Genomic DNA, 17,012 nt, shown 5'->3' with positions numbered 1-17,012 from the left:
TTCCAATAAATTGGAACTCAGTAGTGTCATGAATAGACCCAAATGGTAAAGTAATAAGGGTTTAAACTATTGGTGAAAGCAATAAGCACAGCCCACAATCGCATCATATTACATACTTTATGATTGGGGTTTTTTCTTATTTTTGGACACGTATTATCAGCATAGTGTCCACACGATATAACCATTTGCCCAGTGTGGCATAGAAATTTGTGGCGGACATTTTGTTTGCCTTTGTTTCTCATATAGGGAAATTGTGCTTTATATATCAACATACCTTTCCCCAATAATAATCTACCCTTTATCTCGTTCTCTTGACGAGCGATATTTGTACCCTTGTCTGTATTTGTATGTCTGTTTAGTTTAACCATCTCACATTCTCTGCCTGTCCCACTGTTATATTGTGTGTGCACATTACTTTGGGATTATTGAGCATTTAGAAACATACTGGCCAAATGATTAACTCATATAGTCGTCCGAGGACAGCAGAGGAGCGGGCATTTAGGCACTTCCTAACTCGTGCCTTGACCAGAGACAGCACAATGCAGTATGGGAAGTGAGGGAAAGTAAGCACAGAACAGTGAACTACTGGCAGAATGCTAGGATTGCTACATGCCCCATTCTTGAAAGGGCATTGCAAACAGCATAGCAGCAGAAAATTAGGAAAGACCACCTGAAAATCAGAACTTAAAAAAATGAAACGGGATGCAAACGGTGGCAAATTAAGGGTAAGGAGAAGCAGTTATATTTTGGAGAACTTGTTAAACTCGGGTGCACTTTGACTGTGATTCTAGAGCCGATATGTTTTATTTAGATGTTCTGGCTTCCCAACATTTCTTTATTTCCATCTATATAAACCCAATCCAAATGTTTACTCTGCTCCCCCAGTAATGGGTTTTCTGCTCTCTGTCTGGACTTGGCTTGGGATGCCTGGATCTCCCTGGGTAATTCACCTGTTTGGTGAGCCGCTCGGCTTCGTCCTGTGTTGCTTTCCAATAACAGCTGGGTGCTTCCACCTGTATAAACTAGCAGCGGGGCCATAAACCGGGGCTCAGATGGCTGCACGGTGCACTCCGTTTTGTCGCCAGCATAAAAAGCTGAGTTTTATGAAGTTTTGTGTAAAATATCCATATGAGACTGGAATGAGCCAAGTTGTGAAAGCATGCTTTTACTATCCGCACTAAAACGGTAGCATTCCCCAAATCTCCGACTCGCAGCTGACCTGTAATGCCGGACAGCTTGGAGACGGCATAACTTGTTGCACAGAATACGGCGCTTTCACTTATTGCTGGTCTCGCTATAGCATCATTTCAGAAACTACTATGTTGAATTATGTATCTGCATGTAAAACAGTTAAACTTGATATCACTTTACCTGCACTTTGTGTACCCATCACATACACCTCATCCTCTGCTTTACAGTTTATGTAGATTTTTCTTTTTTTTTTTTTTTTTAATGAGGTGTTTCCCCTTTTATGAGGATGAAGCTTTGTCATTGCATGTCAACCACCTCCTTCGATCGTTTCAGTATAAGCAAGCCCCCAGTTTGGAGTCCAGGACAGAAGCTTGTGGTGAGCCGGTCACCTCCGTACAGCACCATAAACTAAGTTACGGTGCAGTTAGGGGAGATGCCTACAAAGGAGAAAATTGCTAACCTTAGCAAGCCCCAATGTAAACCGATCCTGTAAGGGTGCGTTCGCAAACGGCTGCTTTACTGTAGATTTTTCATAGGGGAAAAAATTTGCAGCAAATCCACACCAAAATCCACAAGAAATTGAAGGGGTGAAATCTGCGGCAGATCTGCACCGAAATTCACAGCAAAAGCAGAATTGCTGCCAATTTTTTTCAGCTGCCGGAATAAATCTGCCCCATGTGACCCGTAACCCAAGGCCACGCGCTCAATATGTACGCTTGTGTCTGGTTAATGCATACCCTGGAAAAAGCTTCAGATATGTTAGAGACCCTGACGGATGCCTAACAGGGGTATCTGCTCAAATAGGTTATAATAGGATGTGTTTAGCAGATATGTCATGGGCTCTTCAACAGATGCCATTATAACCTACGGGTGACAGATGTGTTAACTAATCCCCAATCGGCTTTACCTGTATCTATTCAAGGCTGTACTCCTTTCTCAGCCCATTCTGGCTGAGATGGGGTAACCTCTCCGTATGCTGTAGCTGAGTGGGAGGTACTACGCTGTATGGGGTAACCTCTCTGTAAGCTGTAGCTGAGTGGGAGGTACTACGCTATATGGGGTAACCTCTCTGTACGCTGTAGCTGAGTGGGAGATACGCTATATGGGGTAACCTCTCTGTAGCTGAGTGGGAGGTACTATGCTGTATAGGGTAACCTCTGCATGCTGTAGCTGAGTGGGAGGTACTATGCTGTATGGGGTAACCTCTCTGCACGCTGTAGCTGAGTGGGAGGTACTACGCTGTATGGGGTAACCTCTCTGCACATTTTAGCTGAGTGGGAGGTACTACGCTCTATGGGCTAACCTCTCTGTATGCTGTAGCTGAGTGGGAGGTCCTACGCTGTATGAGGTAACCTCTCTGTATGCTGTAGCTGAATGGGAGGTACTATGCTGTATGGGGTAACCTCTGTGTACACTGTAGCTGAGTGGGAGGTACTACGCTGTAATGGGTAACCTCTCTGTATGCTGTAGCTGAGTGGGAGGTACTACGCTGTAAGGGGGTAACCTCTCTGTACGCTGTAGCTGAGTGGGACGTACTACGCTGTAAGGGGTAACCTCTCTACGTTGTAGCTGAGTGGGAGGTACTTCGCTGTATGGGGTAACCTATCTGCACGCTGTAGCTGAGTGGGAGGTTCTACGCTGTATGGGGTAACCTCTGTGCACGCTGTAGCTGAGTGGGAGGTTCTACGCTGTATGAGGTAACCTCTCTGCACGCTGTAGCTGAGTGGGAGGTACTACGCTGTATGGGAGGTACTACGCTGTATGGGGTAACCTCTCTGCACACTGTAGCTGAGTGGGAGGTACTATGCTGTATGGGGTAACCTCTCTGTACGCTGTAGCTGAGTGGGAGGTACTATGCTGTATGGGGTAACCTCTCTGTACGCTGTAGCTGAGTGGGAGGTACTATGCTGTATGGGGTAACCTCTCTGTACGCTGTAGCTGAGTGGGAGGTACTACGCTGTATAGGGTAACCTCTCTGTACGCTGAAGCTGAGTGGGAGGTACTACGCTGTATGTGGTAACCTCTATGTATGCTGAGTGGGAGGTACTACGCTGTATGTGGTAACCTCTATGTATGCTGAGTGGGAGGTACTACGCTGTATGTGGTAACCTCTCTGTATGCTGAGTGGGAGGTACTACGCTGTATGGGGTAACCTCTCTGTACACAGTAGCTGAGTGGGAGGTACTACGCTGTGTAGGGGAACCTCTCTGTACGCTGTAGCTGAGTGGGAGGTACTATGCTGTATGGGGTAACCTCTCTGTACGCTGTAGCTGAGTGGGAGGTACTATGCTGTAAGGGGTAACCTCTCTGTACGCTGTAGCTGAGTGGGAGGTACTACGCTGTATGGGGTAACCTCTCTGTACGCTGAAGCTGAGTGGGAGGTACTACGCTGTATGTGGTAACCTCTCTGTATGCTGAGTGGGAGGTACTACGCTGTATGGGGTAACCTCTCTGTACACAGTAGCTGAGTGGGAGGTACTACGCTGTATGGGGAACCTCTCTGTAAGCTGTAGCTGAGTGGGAGGTACTACGCTGTATGTGGTAACCTCTCTGTATGCTGAGTGGGAGGTACTACGCGGTAAGGGGTAACCTCTCTGTACGTTGTAGCTGAGTGGGAGGTACTACGCTGTAAGGGGTAACCTCTCTGTACGTTGTAGCTGAGTGGGAGGTACTATGCTGTATGGGGTAACCTCTCTGTACGCTGTAGCTGAGTGGGAGGTACTACGCCGTATGTGGTAACCTCTCTGTATGCTGAGTGGGAGGTACTACGCTGTATGGGGTAACCTCTCTGTACGCTGTAGCTGAGTGGGAGGTACTACGCTGTATGGAGTAACCTCTCTGTACGCTGTAGCTGAGTGGGAGGTACTACGCTGTATGGAGTAACCTCTCTGTACGCTGTAGCTGAGTGGGAGGTACTACGCTGTATGGGGTAACCTCTCTGTACGCTGTAGCTGAGTGGGAGGTACTATGCTGTATGGGGTAACCTCTCTGTACGCTGTAGCTGAGTGGGAGGTACTACGCTGTATGTGGTAACCTCTATGTATGCTGAGTGGGAGGTACTACGCTGTATGTGGTAACCTCTCTGTATGCTGAGTGGGAGGTACTACGCTGTATGGGGTAACCTCTCTGTACACAGTAGCTGAGTGGGAGGTACTACGCTGTGTAGGGGAACCTCTCTGTACGCTGTAGCTGAGTGGGAGGTACTATGCTGTATGGGGTAACCTCTCTGTACGCTGTAGCTGAGTGGGAGGTACTATGCTGTAAGGGGTAACCTCTCTGTACGCTGTAGCTGAGTGGGAGGTACTACGCTGTATGGGGTAACCTCTCTGTACGCTGAAGCTGAGTGGGAGGTACTACGCTGTATGTGGTAACCTCTCTGTATGCTGAGTGGGAGGTACTACGCTGTATGGGGTAACCTCTCTGTACACAGTAGCTGAGTGGGAGGTACTACGCTGCATGGGGAACCTCTCTGTAAGCTGTAGCTGAGTGGGAGGTGCTACGCTGTGTGGAGTAACCTCTCTGTACGCTGTAGCTGAGTGGGAGGTACTACGCTGTATGGAGTAACCTCTCTGTACGTTGTAGCTGAGTGGGAGGTACTACGCTGTAAGGGGTAACCTCTCTGTACGTTGTAGCTGAGTGGGAGGTACTACGCTGTATGGAGTAACCTCTCTGTACGCTGTAGCTGAGTGGGAGGTACTATGCTGTATGGGGTAACCTCTCTGTACGCTGTAGCTGAGTGGGAGGTACTATGCTGTATGGGGTAACCTCTCTGTACGCTGTAGCTGAGTGGGAGGTACTACGCTGTATGGGGGAACCTCTCTGTACGCTGAAGCTGAGTGGGAGGTACTACACTGTATGGGGTAACCTCTCTGTACGGTGTAGCTGAGTGGGAGGTACTACGCTGTTTCTGTTACTCCAATAGTAGTGAATGGGAGTTAGGGGAATAGTGCTGCCCTGCAAGTCACATTGTTTCTGTATCTAGGGAGGTGTGGAAACTGTAAACCCCCCCACCCTGTTTTCTGTTTCATTTGCATCTTGAATACAAGCTATAGCATCTATTTGGCTGCCGTCTGCATCTAGATGTGGCAGTTTGAGGCTGTCCAGGATTTAAACAATGACAGTTACACCCCTGTTAAAGGGTTATTGTGGAGACTGAGCAAAACTTGCCTAAAGTACCCACTTATTGCCATTATTCCAAACGTCCGGCTAAATCATCATACTGAACTCCAGCACCTTTTCTGCCGACCTGCACAGCGCCGCCGGGGAGCACAAAACCTACATCTCCCACAATGCACCGCTGCCAGTTACTGACAAGTGTGTATTCACAACTGTGTTATCACAGAAGTTGTAGGCACTGAGCATGCCTGTCCAGTAAACAAAGTCATAACCTTTGGACACCAATGGAGAACGAAGTAGGGAGGAGACCGCAGGGATAGGAATTTCTGCAGCTTTATATTGTAAAATTACATAATGTCTCCCTATGAAGCATATAACATTCACTTTGAATTGCTGGAATACCCCTTTAACCCTTTTCAATCCAATTTGTATCCTGGTTTTCCTAGGGGGCTTACTCTTTTTCTGCTGTTATAAAACAGCGCTATCTGCTGGCTAAAGCCAGTACTACATGAGGTGACACGTTGGATAGGCTCCCACAGCAGAGAGGCTGGCAATATACAGTAAGAGAACCCCGACGGACGTCTTCCAACTTCAGAGCTGCACAGCCTTAAATCATAATGTCTTCAGACGTCAGACAGTGGATTGGAAAGGGTTAAATCCCTTGCCGCGCTAATACTTTACTGGTTCCTGCTGGAGTGATGTGCCATGCTTCCACCTGACCATTGCAGCCAGTCTCTGGTCTCAATGGTCTTGCGTCATGCATGCCAGTGCCATTGGTGATGCCAGTAATTGGCTGCAGTAGTCACATATATGTACGGTATATTAAGTATGTAAACATGCTCTGCCATAAAGCTACAAAAATAGTATTACCTAAATTGCATTTCTCTCACTGGATCCCCTCATTTACCATTGATGACACCAGTGTATTCACAATGTCACCTGCTAAGACCTGTCACTTTTCTTCTTTCTGACTAAGTACCGGTCTGGTGTTGTGATCACAGAATTTTTTTAGTTTTGCTTTTGTGTTAAACCCATGAGCCGGCGTCTTTGATCCTATAGTGGACATGGTATTGATGAGGAATTCTGGTCTTTCTCATGAATTAAAACCGTAAAGTAGTAAGAAATAATAAGACTTCTTGTCAAGAGATGGCAAGAGAACCTGCTTCTTAACTCCATGGCGGGGGGTTTGGAGGCAGAATCTTGGTCAACTACCCCTAAGAAGCACATTACTTGCTTATTGGTCCATTATTGATGAGTTAAAGGGGTTTTCCAGGCAACACTGACTGTCAGTGCCAGGTTACAGCTGGGTCAGAGCAGAAGCCACAGCTCCGACCCCTGCCTAGTGGCCAGTGCTCGTAATTGCAGGCACAGCTCTCATTGAAATCAATGGAAGCTACGCTAAAAATTGCAGGTGTGGCTCTCGTTGAATTTTAATGAGCACTGTGCCAGCAATTAATGGCGCCGGCCACTACATAGAGGTCGGAGTAGCGGGCTCTCTTAGATCCTGGTGTAACCTGGCGCTGCCTGAAAGCCCCTTTAATGTAATTAAACACTTTTCTTGGTCACATTTGAATTTTGGCTTTGTTTAATGCTGGACAGAGAACCTTTACATTTGTACTTGGAGAGAGAAACCTCCCCAAGGCTGCTTGTCTCAAGATACTTTGTTAGCATTGAAGGGCTTCTCCAGGAATAGAGTAGTGAGTTTGGAACGGCCACTTCCGGCTGACATCTGAGAGGCGGTTATGTGGTATTGCGTCCCCTCTGTTGTCATCGCCAAGGTGCTGGCTGTCAGAGGGGCAGTGGCTTGGTTATTATAATGATCTATCATGGCCGATGCAGAAAGATGGTCTGACCCCATTATTATAATGAGCAGACGGGCAGCACCTCATGACCTCACTGCCAATGGAGGGGCCGCCATACCACGTGACACCCCCCCCCCCCCCAGTCACAACTCAACCAGAAGTAGTTGTTCCGACTTCACCTCTTCTGTAATTTTTTTTTTTTTTTTTCTAAAGATGCCTGGATAAGCCCTTTTAAGATTTCTGTACATGAAGATCAATAGCAAGTAACATGACTGGGTCGGTTTCCGCATGCGGGGGTCTTCAGCAGAATCCGACCCTGTTCCTGGTCAGCGGCCGTGCATACCTGTCATTTTGTTTCTTCTTCTTCTGTACTACAGATGGAAACTGGCTCGCCATCGGAAATGCACAGTACAGATTTCGTTATATATTTTTTTTAACCCCCTGCTTTCCTTGTGTCATTGATTAGTGATGACGCAGAATCCGCAACCCTACCGCAATGTCAATTATGTAAGGGATGCGGGTTGAAGGGCTTCCATTAACCGATAAAAGCCGGGAACAGCTCAAAAATAAGGCATGCTGCGATTTTCTTTTTTCCTTTCCCTCCACAAGCGGAAAATCTCAATTCCTTTCCGCTCATGTGCAGGAAAAAGCACTTTTCAATAGCATTCTATGAAAGGTATTTGCTGTGGAACCTGGAGGAGAACGCCCGCTCCGGATTCTGCAATGCACTTCTGGTCGTGTGCAGCCGGCCTAATACAGAGATGGCAGATACATAATTGTAAGGGGAGTGGAACTTGGCAATGTTAGCAATTGTTTCTCAGCAGAAGCTAGAATAAAGATTATTTTCCCCTTATCAGTATAATCCAGATACATGCGCCTCGTCCATGTCGGAGGCCATGATGTGGCTCTTACCACTTTGGCAAGCTCTTGGCCATTGAGGAAACCCATGAATTTAAATCCCTTATCTGGAAATGTTTTTGGCATTTCCTTACTCCATATCCTTGCATGAATGTAATCTACATCACAGTGTGTATATACTGTGTCTACAAGTTGACTTCCCTTATGAAGACTCTGCGAGTGAAAGGAGGGCCCAGCTGCATTTTGGAATAAACCGACAAAGCCCCCCAGTCATTCTGGAAGCACATGGCCGGCGATTGTGACTCTGAATGTGGTGTTTTCTGAAATCCAGCAGGCTAAATGCTCACATTCCCAAACATGATCCTCTGTTGATAGAAAAACTGCAGTTTCTGGGTGTTTGAATAGCTGCTGCATAAGTGTCCTGCTCCGCGGGCCCGCGCAGAATGCTTGTGATGTGAAAACGGCCAAAAGTATGCAGAAAGCAAAATGTGCTAAAGAGCTTTACTGCCTTCCAGAATAAACATTTGTGTTCCTACAATCCAAAGTACCCGGTTCCTCAAACAGCCGTGTTATTCCAACTTCCACCAATCCATCAAACTCATTCTTTGTGCACAAGTGCTGGAAGTCTTGGTTGTAGACTCGGCACACCCTCCTTCCGGATGCTCTTACTAAACCTTCACAGGACTGTTTTATGCATGTCGCTTTTAGTAGAGTGTCCGTTAATGGTGCTTACTCGGAAATTGCCTTCTAACTAAAATAATGTTGTGAATTTGCAGACACGGGAAAATTAGTTGGAAAGTGTTCCTCGTCTGTTCTGTTGACCTGTGCGCTGACATGGCTTTGGAGGGGTCCTCTGGTTTTGTAGACATTAGATGGGTGCACTGTATACTCGTTTGGTAAAATCTAGTCAATGGAAGTCAATTGTAGTCAATGGAAGCCACCCGTCTCCCTATACGTCCGCTGTATTCCCATCACGGCTGTGTGCATGAGGCCTTAAAAAGCTAAATTCTGTTCATTGTCAGGTTTTTCTGGGCTGGAACTTTCTAACCACCCGCCTCCGACCACCACTTTGTCTGCAAGTTCAGACCGGCCCACTTGTGATTGGAGTTAATGAACTTCTCAAGTTTACCATCCCTGTATGAAAGCTCCAGGAAGGGCAGTAGCAAAGCAACTGTTTCTGCATTAACCCCTTTAGGACCTCCCTTATTTTCATTTTACCGGTTTTTCTACTTTCAAAAAAAATCTCAACTTTTTTTTTGTCTTCTTTTTCTTCATTGATGCAGTTGTCTGAGGGCTTGTTTTTGGCAGGGAAAGTTGGATTTTTCAGCGTACGATTTTACTGAAAAATATTTTAGAATTTCAATTTGGTGTGAAATGGGGTGAAAAAAAAATGCAATTCGGCCATCTTTGGGTTGGTCTTATTTTTACAGTGGACATACTGTGGCAAAAATTACTTAACTTTATTCTGTGGGTCAATACGATTACGACAATGCCAAATGTATTATATTTGTGTATATGTACACTACCGTTCAAAAGTTTGGGGTCACCCAAACAATTTTGTGTTTTCCATGAAAAGTCACACTTATTCACCACCTTGCATTGTGAAATGAATAGAAAATAGAGTCAAGACATTGACAAGGTTAGAAATAATGATTTGTATTTGAAATAACATTGTTTTTACATCAAACTTTGCTTTCGTCAAAGAATCCTCCTTTTGCAGCAATTACAGCATTGCACACCTTTGACATTCTAGCTGTTAATTTGTTGAGGTAAGCTTGAGAAATTGCACCCCACGCTTCTAGAAGCATCTCCCACAAGTTGGATTGGTTGGATGGGCACTTCTGGCGTACCATACGGTCAAGCTGCTCCCACAACAGCTCAATGGGGTTCAGATCTGGTGACTGCGCTGGCCACTCCATTACCGATAGAATACCAGCTGCCTGCTTCTGCTGTAAATAGTTCTTGCACAATTTGGAGGTGTGTTTAGGGTCATTGTCCTGTTGTAGGATGAAATTGGTTCCAATCAAGCGCTGTCCACTGGGTATGGCATGGCGTTGCAAAATGGAGTGATAGCCTTCCTTATTCAGAATCCCTTTTACCCGGTACAAATCTCCCACCTTACCAGCACCAAAGCAACCCCAGACCATCACATTACCTCCACCATGCTTAACAGATGGCGTCAGGCATTCTTCCAGCATCTTTTCATTTGTTCTGCGTCTCACAAACGTTCTTCTTTGTGATCCAAACACCTCAAACTTGGATTCATCCGTCCACAACACTTTTTTCCAGTCTTCCTCTGTCCAATGTCTGTGTTCTTTTGCCCATCTTAATCTTTTTCTTTTATTGGCCAGTCTCAGATATGGCTTTTTCTTTGCCACTCTGCCCTGAAGCCCAAAATCCTGCAGCCGCCTCTTCACTGTAGATGTTGACACTGGTGTTTTGCGGGTACTATTTAATGAAGATGCCAGTTGGGTACCTGTGAGGCGTCTGTTTCTCAAACTAGAGACTCTAATGTGCTTATCTTCTTGCTTAGTTGTGCAACGCGGCCTCCCACTTCTTTTTCTACTCTGGTTAGAGCCTGTTTGTGCTGTCCTCTGAAGGGAGTAGTACACACCGTTGTAGGAAATCTTCAATTTCTTAGCCATTTCTCGCATGGAATAGCCTTCATTTCTAAGAACAAGAATAGACTGTCGAGTTTCAGATGAAAGTTCTCTTTTTCTGGCCATTTTGAGCGTTTAATTGACCCCACAAATGTGATGCTCCAGAAACTCAATTTGCTCACAGGAAGGTCAGTTTTGTAGCTTCTGTAACGAGCTAGACTGTTTTCAGATGTGTGAACATGATTGCACAAGGGTTTTCTAATCATCAATTAGCCTTCTGAGCCAATGAGCAAACACATTGTACCATTAGAACACTGGAGTGATAGTTGCTGGAAATGGGCCTCTATTCACCTTTGTAGATTTTGCACAAAAAAACAGGCATTTGCAGCTAGAATAGTCATTTACCACATTAGCAATGTATAGAGTGCATTTGTTTAAAGTTAGGACTAGTTTAAAGTTATCTTCATTGAAAAGTATAGTGCTTTTCCTTCAAAAATAAGGACATTTCAATGTGACCCCAAACTTTTGAACGGTAGTGTATGTGTATAACATTGTGTACTTTCCGCAGGCTGCCGATAGCCGTGCAATATAGAGCATACTGCAGTTTTTATTGCATGCGTATTTCACGCAGCATGGGATACTCTTGGCATATTGGTCCAGCGTATTCCGTGCGCAAAGCCCGCCCGAGGAATACGCTGTAACATTACGTTCTTGTGAAGGCGCCCTTAAGGACAGAAAAACGACACATCTTACCTCGTTGTCGGTTATCTAAGACCGGTGTGTAAAACAGTCACGGCTAAATGGGCCCCAAAGTAGTAACACATTTTTTCAAAAGTTATGTTTCAAGAATGTTTTTTAACAACTATGTAAATGAGTGATGGAATAAGGGATTATTATTCAGAATCTCGCTGGATTTCACAAATCTGAATGATCTTCCGTGGAAACGCTGCCAGCGACTGAACGATGAGCAATAATGCGTTCAGTTTGTGAAGGTTGAAAAATCAAACTATGATCTGACCGTGTAAGCAGGAATTTCCATCTATGAAGGACTGCCTGCCTTCTGTGAATGGAGACGGGCAGCTGAAGGCTATCCCCTGCCCTTCCACCTCCAATGAGTGGTCATTACTCCGGTGTGAAACTGTTGTCCCATGTAAAAGGACTCTAAGGCTGGGTTCACACTGGGCGTATTCCCGCCGGAAATCCGGTGGTTTGGCCGCAGCTAAAACCGCGAGATGTCCGCCGGGAAAACCGCCGCGGAAAAACCCGCGGCGCCTTTGAAGCGGCCCGGCTGCTCGCTCTTCCGTTGCGGCCGGCGCTCCCACAGAGGAGAGCGCAGCCGCGGCGGAAAAAAAAAGACATGCTGCATATTCTGAAACCGCGGCTGCGGTCGTCACAGCCGCGGTTCCAGCCTGACTTACCGCAGCGGATTGGCTGTCCCGTGTGGACGAGATTTCTGAGAAATCTCGTCCACATGGCTGGCTAATCCCGAGATTAGTGGCCGCAGGCGGATTTGCAGCGGCGAAATTCCACGTGGAATTTCCGCGGCAAATCCACCCTGTGTGAACCCAGCCTAATCCTCCTCTTAGCTGTTGGAGAAACATCTCCACTCCTCCCCCCAACAACTGATGGAAAGAAATCCACCTTTTTCATCTTAAACCCCATCTCTTGTTTTCAGGATACTACCTTCCCAATGATGACGGAGAATTCTACCAGTTCTGCTATGTGACCCATAAGGGAGAGATCCGTGGAGCAAGCACACCCTTCCAGTTCCGTACATCATCCCCTGTAGATGAACTGTTAACCATGGAAGATGAAGGCCATTCCGACATGCTGGTAGTAACAACCAAGTCTGGATTACTTGAGGTATGTGTGAGATGTACTGCTTTATGGGAAGTGCTGGTTTTGCGGTTGTATTTGTAAGAAATGTGACGTCTTACGGTCTTCAATGATTTACAGAAGACAAGGTTTTGGTTTTACTGGACAGAATTACTTGTTGTTTAGTTAGTTGGAGCGGCTGTTATACAGCGATATGCTGCCCTGTTTATACATGACAAGAGTCAAAAACGCTTGGAAAATAAGGAACTTTCTTAGAAATGTACTTTTAGATTTCTTTTCTTGTCCCCATCTCCAGTCATTGCCCCAGTGACCTTCTACTGATAGCTTAGTCATCTGGCTTCCTGTGGCAGTCAATGGATGAGGTGGCTGTGTGTTATGGCTATGGATGCAATGCCATCCCAGAACCAGTTTAGCTATGTGGCCAACATCCAAGCATGGGTTGCTCAAGAGTAAGAGAAGCCATTCCCAACCTGATATAACCCCCTAACTACATCCCATCACTGACATGTCCTAGCACCAGAAGGCTAAGTCTAGACTACATCTGAAACCAAAGGACTAATGGCATGTTTTCTATTTTATTGCATTTTAGTAGTTGCCAGACACTAAAGGACCAGACACGTTTTAGGGATTTTATCCATGTGGTGGTTTTATGAACCCCTTCTTCCCTTATTTACACTAAAATAAAGTTCAAGAATGAGTTCCTCATTTTGTTTCTGATGTTCTGATGTATAATAGAAGGCAAACTACTCGAGCGAGTAGTGCCTAATGCGAGTACCTGCCCGCTCGTCTCCAAAGATTCCGGTGCCGGCGGGGGTAACAGGTGAGTTGCGGGAGTGAGGCGGGGGGGGGGGGGGGGGGGGGGAGGGAGGGCACCCGGAACAAGGTTTTATTTTTCCATTAAAATACATTTCTCTTCCACATACAGTACATGAAAAAAGGCAAAGTTCTGTTTTCCTAAATCTGCACCATGTTAAGAAAATTAGTAAATATACATGATTTCTCAGATATAATATTATATTTATATATTATGCAAGTGCATTTGGAAGATCTTCAGAAACTTTCTTTTTTTTTTTTTTTTTTTTTTTCTCTATGTTGTGGCCTTGTGCAAATTAGAGAAAAAAGTTTTCCCCTATCATTCTGCACTCAAAAGACCATGTTAGGAATGTTTGTAATCTTAGTTTTTAATTTAAAAAAAGTAATTACATTTTTTCTGCATTGTTATAAGTAATCACACTTTGGTATGCCACTTTTTAAATTTCGCTTCAGGGACCTCCCATTTCACTTGATCATATTTGAGATGTTTCAACACCTTGTTTGGAGTCAATCTGTGGTAAATGTAGTTGATTGGACATAATTGTAAAACACAACCCTGTCTATATAAGCTCTCAGAGCTCACAAGGCATATCAGAGCCAAAATCACCCATAAGGAGGAAATAACTGCTTGTAGAGCTCAGACAGGATTGTGTGGAGGCACCGATCTGGAAAAGGCTACACACAAATTTCTGCTGGACTGAAAGTCCCTGAGAGAAGAGCGGCCTCCAGAATTCTTACATGGAAGAAGCTTGGACAACCAGGACTCTTCCTACAGCTGGCAAACCCACCAAACTTAATAAACTGGGAAAACTTGTCTTGGTAAGAGAGGTGACCAAGAACCCAATAATCCCTCTGGCTGAGCTCCAAAGATCCTGTGTGCAGATGGGAGAAACTTCCAGAAGGTCATCCACCAATCTGGGCTTTATGACAGAGTGGCCAGAATGAAGCCTCTCCTTAAAGGGGTTGTCCCGCGCCGAAACGTTTTTTTTTTTTTTTTTCAACAGCCCCCCCGTTCGGCGCGAGACAAACCCGATGCAGGGACTTTAAAAAAAAAACGCACAGCGCTTACCTGAATCCCCGCGCTCCGGTGACTTCTTGCTTACCCGGTGAAGATGGCCGCCGGGATCTTCTCCCTCGGTGGACCGCAGGGCTTCTGTGCGGTCCATTGCCGATTCCAGCCTCCTGATTGGCTGGAATCAGCACGTGACGGGGCGGAGCTACACGGAGCCGCTCTCCTGCACGAGCGGCCCCATTGAGAAAAGAAGAAGACCGGACTGCGCAAGCGCGTGTAATCTGGAGATTAGACGCTGAAAATTAGACGGCACCATGGAGACGAGGACGCTAGCAACGGAGCAGGTAAGTGAAAAATTTCTGATAACTTCTGTATGGCTCATAATTAATGCACAATGTACATTACAAAGTGCATTAATATGGCCATACAGAAGTGTATAGACCCCTTTAATGTCATGAAAACAGTCTGGAGTTTATCAAAAGGCACCTAAAGGGCTCTCGGGCTGTGAGAAACAAGATGTTCTGGTCTGATGAAACCAAGAGTGAACTTTTTAGCCTCAATCCTAACTGTTATGTGGAGGAAACCAGACACCGCTTATCTCCTGCCAAATACCACCCCTACAGTGAAGCCTGGTGGTGGAGCATCATACTGTGGGGTGTTTTTCAGCAGCTGTGATATGGAGACCGGTCAGGGTTGATGGAAAGCTGAATGGGGCAAAGTACAGAGACAATCTTAATGGGAACCTGATCCAGTGCGCAAGGGACCTCAGACTGGGCAGAAGGTTCGCCTTCCAGCAAGGCAATGACCAGAAGCACACAGTCAAGGCAACACAGGAGGGGCTTATGGACAATTGTGAATGTCCCAGAGTGGCCCGGGCAGAGCTCTGACTTGAAGCCAATCAAACATGTCTGGAGAGACCTGCAAAATGGCTGTCCACAGCTGGCCCAACCAACCTCACAGAGCTTGAGAGAATCTGCAGAGAAGACTGGTAGAAAATCCCCAAATCAGAGTGTGCAAAGCTTGTGGCATCATTAACAAGAATACTGGAGGCGGCAATTGCTGCTAAAGGTGCTTCAAAAATTACTGCGCACAGGGTGTAAATACTTATGTCAGTGCAAACTGTTAAGGTCCATTTACATACATAGATGGATGATCACTCAAAATTCTCCAGAAACTGATCATTTTGAGCGATCATTTTGCATTACGTACTAATGGATTAATCAGACCATTACTAGCTAACTAGCTTCATTTGTCTATATTTAGAGAACAGCGGGTGGTCTGTTCTCTAAATACATTGCTATTCTGCTGCGGGGCAGCAGCTGAAACAATGTTATCAGCGCTGCCCGCGGAGAACACAGCATGCCATCCCTCTTTTCAGGGATGACTTATTTTATGCGGACCTGAAGTCAGTGATGGACGAAGAGTGCACGGTAAGCGCACTATAGGCACACATTTACACGCAACGATTATCGCGCAAAAGATGGCTTTTGAGTGAATTTTGAGCGATAATCGTTGCGTATAAAAGGACCTTTAGTCTTTTCATTTTTAAAAGCTTTACAAATGTTTCTAACTTACTGTAATTTTTGCCATTTATGGAGTATTGAGTGCAGAATGATGGGGGGGGGGGGGGAAACTTGATTTTTCTCATTTGCACAAGGCCACAACATGACGAAATGTAAAAAACTGAAGGGTCTGAAGACTTTCCAAATGTATTGTGAATGTGTGTATGTATAATATATACTATGCAGTGTGTGTGTGTGTCCATATAATGTATCCAAAAACCATGTCAAAAACTACCCTTTCTGTTGCATAAATCCCGGCTAAATTCGGTCACATCAGTGACAAAAAAAAAAGGCTTGGCTGCTGAAATGTTGTCAAAATGTAACGCACCATAAAGCCTTAAACCGGCTTGGTCATTAAAGGGTTAATCATTGCTCTTAATTTCAGCTAAAAATAGAGAAGACGATGAAAGAAAAAGAGGAGTTGCTGAAGATTACCGCCGTACTGGAAAAGGAAACAACGCAGCTGCGGCAAGAGAGGGAACAACTGGAAAGTGCCCTGTCACATGAAAGAGAGCGATCCGACCAACTGGTGGCAGAGCGAGACGTAAGTGTGAATTACAGATGTTCAATTATATCCTACTCCGTTAGAAGGTACCTGCCCCCAATCATAACACGAGTGCTATAAATAAAGACATGTTCACCAGAAACGCGTCAGTCATCTTCTCTAATGGATTTTGCCACCTCATGAAGAAAGTTTTTGGACTTTACTGGTGCCTGAAATTATAAAGAGCATCTAAGTAGTAAAGCAGCGCCATGTCACTCGGGAGCGCTGTATTCTTATACCTGTTGCTGCCCATCTGAGAGGGGTCATGTGGCTCCCAGCCTGACTGGCCTAGTGGCGTCATGTCACGGCCGAGCAGTGTTGCACTGAAGGGAGTCGCAGCTTTGACCGCGTGGCGCCACTAGGCCACAGTAAATGGAATACAACTCCTAGTTTTTAATGGCTCCATGAGTGGGAATTGGTGGCAGCATTCAGCGTGTGTGGAAGCTACTATGTGCATCTTAAAAGTCCTCTTTTAAAGGCAATGTTAAGAATGAGTAAACATGGCTGCTTTCCTGCTGAATCACTGCCACCTCTTTCCACAGGTTGTGTCTGGTATTGCACCTCAGATCTAATTAACAGAGTGGGGCTAAACTGCAATATGGGACACAACTTGTGAAGAGGTGTGGCACTGTTTCTCGAGGAAGGCAGATATATTTTTCTAATCCTGGACTACCCCTT

The 17,012-nt window shown here is 45.6% G+C and overlaps 1 protein-coding gene across 1 annotated transcript in view; it reads left to right on the top strand.

The window, feature by feature from the left end:
• TAX1BP1 (Tax1 binding protein 1) overlaps window positions 1–17,012 on the top strand; it is a 121,420-nt gene that overhangs the window by 31,142 nt on the left and 73,266 nt on the right. Inside the window, exons 4-5 of the mRNA XM_066585793.1 lie at window positions 12,243–12,430; window positions 16,176–16,334. Of these exons, the coding sequence (XP_066441890.1) occupies window positions 12,243–12,430; window positions 16,176–16,334 (347 nt within the window). The remainder of the gene's footprint in view (window positions 1–12,242; window positions 12,431–16,175; window positions 16,335–17,012) is intronic.

Source organism: Eleutherodactylus coqui, chromosome 12 (assembly GCF_035609145.1).
Source record: "Eleutherodactylus coqui strain aEleCoq1 chromosome 12, aEleCoq1.hap1, whole genome shotgun sequence".
In the NCBI taxonomy this organism is placed as follows: Eukaryota; Metazoa; Chordata; class Amphibia; order Anura; family Eleutherodactylidae; genus Eleutherodactylus; species Eleutherodactylus coqui.
This window is presented reverse-complemented; position numbering and strand designations above follow the sequence as displayed.